Source organism: Trachurus trachurus, assembly GCF_905171665.1.
Source record: "Trachurus trachurus genome assembly, chromosome: 20".
Taxonomy (NCBI): Eukaryota; Metazoa; Chordata; class Actinopteri; order Carangiformes; family Carangidae; genus Trachurus; species Trachurus trachurus.
The window spans coordinates 16,760,066-16,770,567 of NC_139911.1; the positions used below are offsets into that span (position 1 = coordinate 16,760,066).

Below are 10,502 nucleotides of genomic sequence, written 5' to 3' on the forward strand. Positions count from 1 at the left end.
TCTGCTTTTCTATTCCTTGACAATAAACCTGCTGTTTTGTTGATCTCCTCTGAATAAATAAAGGTTTCAGTCATTCAATCACTTTTTCAAGGAGCAGTATTATTGTACAGAGTTAGATGAGGAAAACAACACTAGTCTTATGTCTGTACTAAGAATAAAGCAAGATCGAGGAAGCAATGAGCCTTGCATAGCATAAAGACTGGTGGAAACAAGTGGATCATTCAAAAATAGAACCTCTTTTTATGAATCTAACAAAGAAGTCTTTATTCGAAGCTAAGCTAACTGCCTCATGGCCATAGATATGAACACGATGCACGGACATGCGGTTGCTTGACCTTCTCTTCTAGATATCTTGAGAAGAGCAAATCTGCAAACTGTCACACTCTTTCTTTAATGACATTGTGACATAAAGAGATTTAAAGTTCACCGTCTCAATATATTTCATTAAAAAACAGACATGCGTGGAAATCAGCGCTGGCTGAAGGCTGTTCGTTGAATGATCGGCAGCAATGTAAAAATGATGCCTGATGTACAATAAACAGGCCAAAATCGTTTGAAAAATCACAACCATAGCCCTTTAAATCCGTATGGTGACTGACGTAAATCTCTTTGAAGCTGTGGGAAAAAGTTTCTACAACCAACTCGATTGCTTTCGGCGCGGGTGGGGGCCGCCTGTCTTATGGTGTCCTCGTTTTCAACAGAGAAGTCACACTTTGAGCTGAGTTTTTCTGGAGTGCCAGGAGTTTGAAATACTGCAAGTCGCAACATAAGAGCGCAGTGTTTCAGACAAGTGTTTGGCAGTCTCATAGCAACAACAGCAGCCACGCTGAGATTCCCACATTCAGCGCCGGCTGCTATACTCAAGAGCTTACAAAGTGTGGACAGCTAAAATCAGATTGTGGTGCTGTTACATTGTGTATCAGAAACAAAGGTGGGGAATTAATGGCATCTGTCAGGTGTTCACAGATTCTATCCGAAAGTGTTGATTTTGTCAATGATATCACATCATCTGACATCATACTCTTTAGGAGCCAGTTTAGGAGTTTGAAATCCATCAGATTCTATATGTATAATGGATAAAAGCACAATTTTAGAGAGTGCAGTCATACCAGTCTTGGCATCCACTGAAAAGTAAGGCTGGCCCTCCAGGATGCTGTAGACCACGCGAGCGCTGTTGCCATACGTGGGGTCGTCTGCGTCCGTGGCGGTCAGCTGAATCACAGATGTTCCTGGGTGCGAACGGAGCCAAGGGTGAGGAGGAGGAGCAGGCGGAAGGAGAATCGGTGCAGAAGGGAGGATAAGCGATCAGCCATCACATCACAATCAACATGTTAATCAAAGAAATCATTTTGTGTTGCTTTTTTTCCCCCCAACTGGAGCAGCTCCAGGAGCGGGCTACGCTTATTTGCTTCAAAAGCAGGTTTATGAATAGTGAATGAAGCAGATGGAGACGAGCCTGTAAGAACAAGTGGCAGTGCTAACTCTGCAGGGCTGTTATGTACTTTGCTATTGTTCGCTCCCTTCAAAACAATCCCCACAAACATGCACAAGCAACAGTTGGGCCCATCTGTTTCGCCTCTCCATCTCCTATACCAAAGATATTCAATTACTATCAATATACCCCATGACAAGCTGCTTCAATGATATGAAATGGTATACACTTCCTATCTCCTAAGTGGGCGTGGTCACTCACCCCACCACCTCGTGTTGTGAACGTGAACGAAAGTGAGATATTTATCTTTTCTGTAACACATTATTTGACACCTGTCTCTATAACGCATTATAACCATACTTGAGTAATAATGCAGTTATAGCACTGTATAACTATAGTTATAAACACACATAAATGATCATAATGCTTTATAACAATAATCATAACACGCTATAAAGCATTTTATCGTGACTTATAAGGTCAGGTATTATACGTTATAATTGTTAGTAACTTGCTGACAATGCTCACATCAATAATGCATTATAAATAGTTAGAATGTGTTATAATTGGCTTACAAATGTGTATAACTATCATTATAAAAACTCATAAATTATCATAAGACTTTATAACAATAAGCATAACACATCATATTCACATCATATCAGCATTTTTTTTTTTAAAGTATATTTTGTGGCTTTTTGCCTTTTATTCGATAGCACACAGTAGAGATAGACAGGAAAGGGGGAGGCAGAAAGGGGGAATGACATGCAGGAAAGGGCTGCCCGATGCGGGATTCGAACCGGGGCCGCCTGCGGTGAGGACTGTAGCCTCTACATGGGGCGGCCGCTTTACCCATTGCGCCACGCACCGCCCCATATCAGCATTTTTTAATGGCTTATAAGGTCAAGTACTATAATAGAGTTATAATGCTCTATAATGTGTTATGCTTATTGTTATAAGTGATAATTTATGAGTGTTTATAATTATAGTTATACACGTTTATAAGACAATTATAACACATTATAACTATATTTATAATGCATTATCAATGTGGGCATTGTCAGCGAGTTACTAACAATTATAACGTCTTATAATACCTGACCTTAAGTCATGATAAAATGCTTTATAGTGTGTTATGATTATTGTTATAAAGCATTATGATCATTTATGAGTGTTTATAACTATAGTTCTATAACTGCATTATAACTCATTATATGTCTGGTTATAATGCGTTATAGAGATAGGCGTAAAATAAAGTCTTACCATATTTTCTTATGATAACATTAAATATTTACACAGCTAACAGTCATATTTAGCATGGCGAAAATTAATAAAATAATTAGCGTGGGCATTTGCGAACATTTGTTTGACGTTGCCTAGGAGATATGTTGCCTATACTCACCAATTGTGGACATCTCGGGTACTGATGCCTGGTAGGGTCCGTCCAGAAACTTCGGCTCGTTGTCGTTGATGTCCTGGATTTTGACGATGAACTCGGACTCGGGCTCCAGAGGCCTGTCCGTCAGGCGGTTTCGGGCCTGAGCACGGAGGATGTACTGGGATTTCACTTCGCGGTCCAACCTCTGGATGGCATGGATGTCCCCCGTGCTGTCGTCAATGGTGAAGGTGGTGCCCGCGCCCTCGCCCGTCAGTATGTACTTTATGGAGCCGTCACCTTTATCCATGTCAGAGTGAAGCTGTGGAGATGTTTATGAGTCAGTCAATGCACACAGGCTTTATATTCTATTTTGGGGACATCTCCTGGGTCTCAGACGTTAACATGGGACAGCTTAGTGTCCCCATATGGTCAAATCTGTGCCCAGAATGCAATCAGTCTCGAAAATCACAAACACGCATTTGCAACTGCATCAATAAAATGCGCTCATGAGTAGAAATGAACAGGAATCTAACCGACATATGGTGCTGTGACATGTTTTTGAGGACGTCTAATTAGGCCACAGCCCCACAGTTTTTTTAGAACAATGCAGCTGCGCATTGATCCTAAATATGCAAACAACACAAGGCCAAAACAGTGGAAAGTTCTTGTCCGTCCAAGTCAGCCACATGATCTGGGTCCAACTGAACATGTGCTTCACTTGCTGAGGAGCAGAGCAAAAAAGGCAAACGCGAAAAAGGAATGAGAATGAGCCTAAATTCACCAAAGGCCGGGTAGAGCCTGATATCTAATGATTAGAAAACAGAAAACTAATTTGACAAATAATATTCTTCTTACTGCGTCACCAGTGTGAGAGTTCTCTTTTATGTTTTTGGATTGTTCTCTGACAAGTTTAACAATGTGAAGCCATCATATTCATCATTTTTTGACCGTTTATAGATCAAACAATGAATTAATGAATCAGAAAAAAAATAATATAAAAAATACATTTTCAGCCCCAGCTGAGAGTTTGATTTGAAATCAAATATTAAACATGAAGTTTAGGTTTAATGGTCGAATTCCCAAGCTCAAACTCCCACTGTTTATTTGATGTGGATGTAAACATCTGAAAGTTAAAGCCAAGAGTCGGCAGTCGGCATCACAGACTTTGGTTCATTTTAAATTCAGTGTGCTGGGGTGCTGCATTAAAGTGACAAAAAGCATGTCACATTGAGCCCATATGCTACACTGCAATAAAGCACATACACATGACAATACTGGCAACGTATACTCGCTAACTGGAGCTGTAGGAACATTAACTATAGACCTCCAGGGAGGCAGGCGGGTATAAGCATACCTTAATACTGTAGCTGTGAAGAGGTCTGTAATCACAACTTACAGCCTGTTTGTTGCCATGGGCCCCGCAGTGCAATCAGAGGTCTTCTGTGGCCCCTAAGTGTAAATGCAGCCTGTTGATGTGCAATCACTCTTTACTTTGTATTTAAAGGGTCCCTGCTGTATGACGAGTACCTTATTGCCATCACACTGGCAGAGGCCAATTAAATGCCCCAATTGATGTCAGTCTTATATATAATCAACAGTGTGCACAAAACAGTACAGAAACACTCCCATCCACCTACTGAAAACGCACTCCTTTCAAAGAATACTTGCTTTGGCCTTTTTTCGTTGTCTGGGGTCACTAACTAGAATGATGCCGGCGCTGTTGAACTACTGGAAGTTTGCAGCTGCAGCACTTGTCGTTATTGTGGTGACAGTTAAGCAGCAATCTTCGCAACACCTAGCATTCCCCGAGCAGCAGACAATACAGCTTTCCCCTATCTCTTTGGACAACGTGCCCACCTGAACTCTCCTCCTGCAAAGCAGTGTGCAGCCCAGCGTGGCCCAGAATAGATTTTTTAATCAACACCCCATTGTGGGCTTCAGCCCCGCGTCTCCTGGTGATATATCTCAGGCCGATGCGTTTCCCTTGCCTCGTCCGCCTTTCTCCTGCGCTGATCCCTTCTTTCCACCCAAACCTATGAAAGCAGGGAGTCTGACACTCAGGCTATCAATTACCACTTCCGTCTCAGCCCCAGCCTAAAGCCCGAATACCCTAACATCCCCACGGCTCTGAATACTAAGTTCCTCTACAGAGGAGAGGCAAAGTAGGCTGAAAAAACCTGAGGGGCAGGCTTTCAACAGGACATCTTTCTCCTGCTTTGTCATTTTCCACAATGCCTTTCTGCCTTGAGTGGCTCTCTAGGTAGTAGCCCGGCCTGTCAGAATCACTTCATTCAGCTTCGGAAAAATTAGGCTGGGCGGCTTGAAAAGAATCAGAGAAGAAATGTTAAATGGGGAGGTAAGATGGGAGTGAATATGCTACAGCTGCTGTAAGGAATTTTTCATATCACATAAGCAGATCCAGTTTTTTTCTACAGCTCTCTCAGGACTTGTTACTCCTCTGCTCCGGTCAGACCATGTGACTTGTGAGAATCCAGCTATTTCCTGGGTATTCCTGAACAGTCCTAGTGAAATTATTCCAGAGTGCTAATTAGGCAGGTTTACATTATTCCCAGAGGGAAATTTCAGAGAAGTAGCAATTAGTACTGCTGTGTGTTTTTTTTCTAAAGGTTTTTATATCAGGGAAGCTTTCTTTTTGGAATTTGGAAAAATAAAGCATTACAATGGTTCACTGGAGACTTAAGAAAACACATGCAAAGACACACAATACGTTACAAAATTAGGAAACAGCTTCATTAATTTGAGAGTGCATGTGCTGCCAACACTCAACACCTGAACCCCCCCCCAACACAACAGAAGTGTTGGACAGCCAGTGACGGTGCACACAGCGATGCATCCGATAATAAAGCTGTAAATGGAGGATTCGGGCCATGGAACTCGGTTTATACTGGGCCAGAAGAGAACAAGCACGTGGCTTAAGTACAGTATGTGTTGGATTGATTTTGCTATCTGACAGGATGAAATGCTTTTTACCCACAATAACCAACTAGCTTCCATAGCTCCTCGAACTGTGCTGTATTTCCTATTCTGTGTTCTCCATCTACATCATATGACAGAAATATTGTTTCATCCAATCACCTGCTAAGTTTTGAAAGCATGTGCGTTTTTCCAAACAATTTCTGACAAAGTCTCCCCAGATGGTTGGATGTATAAACCATCTGGTCTGTCAGGTGAAAAATGTGCTACTGACAAATATTGTTACCTTTTTTTTCTCCTTGAAGTCAACAGCAAGACTATAAAATCTAATTAACTACTCACGCTGAGTGACAACAGCTGGGGTTCCTTAAATTAGTCAATCGTTATTCTTAAAAAATAATTATTGCACTCAAATTGTCTATAATTAAGGCACTTCTGGTCATAACTGCTGGTGAGTCACCACTGAAACTCCTTCTGACAGCTAGCTGCTGAGCTAGCATTGTGCTAGCTAATGTTGCAGTTATACAGAGTGATGGGACAAAATACTGCTCAGTCCCATGTAGTATGAAGATTTCTACCAGGGTCTGTCAACACAGAACTTTCTTCTCTCTGGTTCTGTTTCACTGCTGAAGCGCTGATGTTGCTTTCCAATTGAATAAACCAAAGTTAAGAAAAAAAACATGGAAATATTAATTGAATGTAAAAAATTGGCAGACTTGTGTTTATTTGCTTAATAATGATAATAAAATATTATCTCACTGTTTCTACAGTGAAAATAGAGTATCATTACACTGATACATTGACATGATGAGACATTAAAACTACAGAATATTAAAAACAGGAAGCAAAAAATTTAGTTCTTGTTTCCACTGACAATACATTCATCAGTAATTAAATCTTTGAGCAGCTATTGGCAGAAATTACAGCTAAAGACTAGGTAAGACTAGATATTAATATTAGCCACTGTCACATTTCAATAGCAGTTGTGTAGCCCTGAATGAGCCAGCTCCTGAAGTTTTGCAACACACACTGAGGAGACAGGAAGTGTGTATGACTTCACCGGTGTTGCTTTGCATCACTGTCATTGAGTATCTTTGATAGTTGCTAGCATTAGCAGTCAATTAGCAACTGCTAATAGTGGAAAACGGCATCGCTAACGCCAGACCGTTTACGTGTAACAACTCCTATTTACGGTAATTGTTGTTTTTTTGAGCATCCTGCCTTAATTTCAAAGCTCACAGTGATACAGACTGACATTGGTGATTTTCTCTGGCTTGTACAAGAAGAAAGTTTGTCCTGAAAAAGTTCCACCAATAAATGTAATGGCAATTTTTGCTTGCAGTTTGCCAGATTGTTGTGTCTCTCTGCTGATGATGACTGGACCTTACAACTATTGATCAAATGTTCAATTCACTTCAGCAACCGAACGATCAAAGTGCTCCTTTGTGAGCATCCGTCGTCTGCTCTTTTCAGAGCATGTCAGCTGTGTTGCAGACGTGCCGTCCACCTCTGTGGAACGAAGCCGACTGAGTGAAGCCTTGGTTCAGGTCAATTAACTCAATCACTGCTGTCTGGCTCTGGTTCAAAGTGGACTGAGGAGAGGGTGTCCTGGTATGGATGCAGTGTATCCAGGGATTAAATTGGGTTTCTTTTTTTTTTTATTTCTTCTTTATTATTCCAGTTGCTGAAGCTTCCCTCTGCCCACCCATGGTCCTGCTCAGCTCTGACCTCCAGGCTTGCTGAGCCGCTCCACAGGTTCTTTAGCTTGCACAGTTTGCAACACCTACACTGAAAAAGCTGGTGTGTCAGGTGCAGCCGGTGCAAAGGTCACGCAGAAAGGTTTCTCCCATAGACGCAGGAACTGCACACTTAGCATTTCCCCCAGGTTATACCTCCAACCTGTCTGCATAAATACAGAATGTGCATGTTCGTACAGTATCGCATTTAGTTAACACTGACCTTTCCGATATAAAGTGGTTCCAGCCCGGTGTACTCCTCCAGGACAAAGAACTGGTTCCACACCCACCCTCGTTTCACCCTCTGGAGCGGTGCCGAGCCGCCTGCGTAGCCCTCCTCTGCCGGCTTACCCAGAAGGCTGTGAGGCAGGAGGGTCAAAATGCAGAGGGTCACGGGGAGCAAGATGCTGGCAACCGCTGGGAGACGCAACTGGGTTCCCATTGTGAAGTAGTGTGAGAAAAGCCTTCTTCTTCTTTCTGGCTGCTGTTGTCCTGGAAAATAGAGAGAGAGAAAGAAAAAGACAGATGAGTCTCAGATTCATGTTCTTTCAGGACACCATCATGCTTTTGTTGTACGCTGAGCCCCTGGTCCGTGTTGCACTGGAAACCTGTGGATGACACATATTCGGTTTCTTTTCTCCCGCCTGCAGCTTAGCCCTCCGCTACAGAGGTTTTGTTGGGTTGTAATGAGCTGTGTGTGCCTTCTCACGGCAGAATGAGGGGTTCCTCTCATGCTGCAGGAGAGGTCACACGGAGGAGGAAGAGGAGAGGGCACAATAATGAGAGAAGAAGACAAGGACAATAGGTACATCAACCTGCTTTCATGCGTCATACAATTCAGTCAAGAAAGAAGTTTCTTTCCCAAAATGTTGACACCCGGTCACATTTCTTCTATACTGAAATTCCAGGAATTTGCTTCAAAACCTTCACAGAAACATTTTTTTTTTCAGAGCCGGGAGCAGAAAACCAAAATGATACCACCAGCATCCGCTCTTCTCCCTCCAGCTCAGGACAATCAGGCTTTTCACAAAAAAAAGAAAAAGTGTAAGAACACTTTTCCCCCTTCTTTCCTCCCTTCCTTCCTCCTCCTATCATGAGGACAGGTGAGCTCCTTCACACCTCCTGTAAAAGGCCCGGGGGTGTGATGTTCTGAGATTTTAGTGTTTCTGTTAACACCCCTGCTCAGCTTTACTCACACCATCTTCACTTCTCCTCAGCGCTGCACATCGCTCATTACAAGTGTAGGCTATTGTCTTTCTCTCCATATCTCAGCTTTTGAAGGCCCTCTATGGAATTGCAAGGAGGATGCTGGATTCCATGCTTCTAAATACCACCTCCATCTTGCTTTGCTCTTTTTTAAATTTTTTTATTTGAGCATCATAGGAACCTTTAAGATCAGCGAGGTCAAATCTGTGAGTTTCATGCAGGAGATGCTTTTTAAGGTTATGCATCGATTTGAGCTAATCAATACCTTTTCGCATGCAGCGCATGGTACCCACGCTGCCTCTTTCCATCTGGATCTCGTTTCTATGTATTAGGAGGATGGCAGCATTTACCCGCTCTTCCTGCATTAACAAGCTTGAAGGGGGGGTGGTGGGCAGATTTATGGTCAAAAGGCAGAGAGAAAGCAGAAAGGGAGGGAGGGGTAAGAAAAGAAAAGCGAAGAGGCTGTTAGCAGGGGGAGATGGAAAGTTTGAGGCCGCAGCGGAAGAAAGAGAGACTGTTTGACTCATGGGTTGACTCCATTATGTTTTGTAAGAGAGAGTGCATTGTGCTGCTGCAGACTCTCTGAATCACCAAACTCAGTTAATCATTGTTGAAGAGGCACAAAAGGCAGGCAAGGGTGGGGGGGCGTGGCTGCATTGTCAGCAGGGAGGCTGCACCCGAGTGTGTGTGTGTGTGGGTATGTGTACACGCTTTTGTGTGTGTGTTGTGTTTCTGCATAGACGGACCCCGCGAGGGCCGCTTGGCAGGACGGCTGACACTTGACCTCGCTGCCCCCCCACTCTTTTCAGCCTATTCAAGCAGCCTGGTTGCCATTATGAAGTAAAATTAGCTCCCTGTTCTTTTGCTCACAAGCTCCCCAGGCCTCCTCCTCCTCCTCCTCTTCTTCAGCTCCTCCTCCTCCAGAGGTCACAGCTTGCACCCGGGCATTTTGCTCCATTTTGTCGTGCCTAATGAAGTGACATGCTACGTAATTGTGCTGGCAAAACATTTCACACATCGCTCTTCTGCTAATCTTATGGCATTCTGCTTGTTTAAAGGGAAAAAAGCAGCTGGTGTTTGCCACACAGGCTGGAGGAGAAGGGATGGGAGGATGAAGGGATGAGGGCGGAGGTGCAATCATATGAAAGAGCTTTGCCAGACTTAAGACGAGGAGGTAGGCTATATTTTCCCACCAGGCTCAAACTCACTTCCCATTTGAAAATCCGCCTTTTTTGTAATAGGAAAAGAAAACAACACCATTTGGGGTTGTCGTCTAGATGAAGAAATTACATCAAAGATGGAAAAAGACGTACGGAAACATCTGTTTTTTTACGGTTTGTTTAGAAAAGCAAAAAAAAAAAGAGGAGACGTTCGCCGAGAGGGAGGGAGAGAGTGAGTGACAGTGGAGGAGACGGTGATTGTCAGGAGGAGCAGCTGGTGTGACAAAATGATGGGCCATATTGTTATATCATGTTACTCCGAGTCCACCTGCTGCTCCATTAACTGTGATCTGACAACAGGCTCTAACAAACTGCTCCCACATGAGAGAGGTTTCAGAGGAGGGAAAGATACGACCAACCGACCTCCACATCAGGACAAGATCTAACTGTTCCTTTTATTAATGACTCACTAATGCCTTAAAATAACAAGAAAAAGCACCGTTCCTGCTAATCCACAACAAAAAAGGTAATATCTCAGGTAATAATTCTGCAGTGGTTTATTTAGTTGAAACCATGAATTCCTCACAGAAAACCTTGGTTTTGGAACAAAAGTGAAAAATGCACCTGTTGCAACCAACAGCTACACAAAAGGATTG

General features: G+C 43.0%; 1 protein-coding gene across 1 annotated transcript in view; it reads right to left on the reverse strand.

The window, feature by feature from the left end:
• The window catches only part of LOC311003356 (cadherin-20-like), a gene marked incomplete at both ends in the record, with an annotated part of 29,463 nt that extends 21,541 nt beyond the window's left edge, over positions 1-7,922 (reverse strand). Inside the window, 3 exons of the mRNA XM_083995092.1 lie at positions 1,110-1,229; positions 2,835-3,129; positions 7,704-7,922. Coding sequence (XP_083851218.1) covers positions 1,110-1,229; positions 2,835-3,129; positions 7,704-7,922 — 634 coding nt within the window. The remainder of the gene's footprint in view (positions 1-1,109; positions 1,230-2,834; positions 3,130-7,703) is intronic.
• Between the last annotated feature and the right edge of the window lie 2,580 nt (positions 7,923-10,502).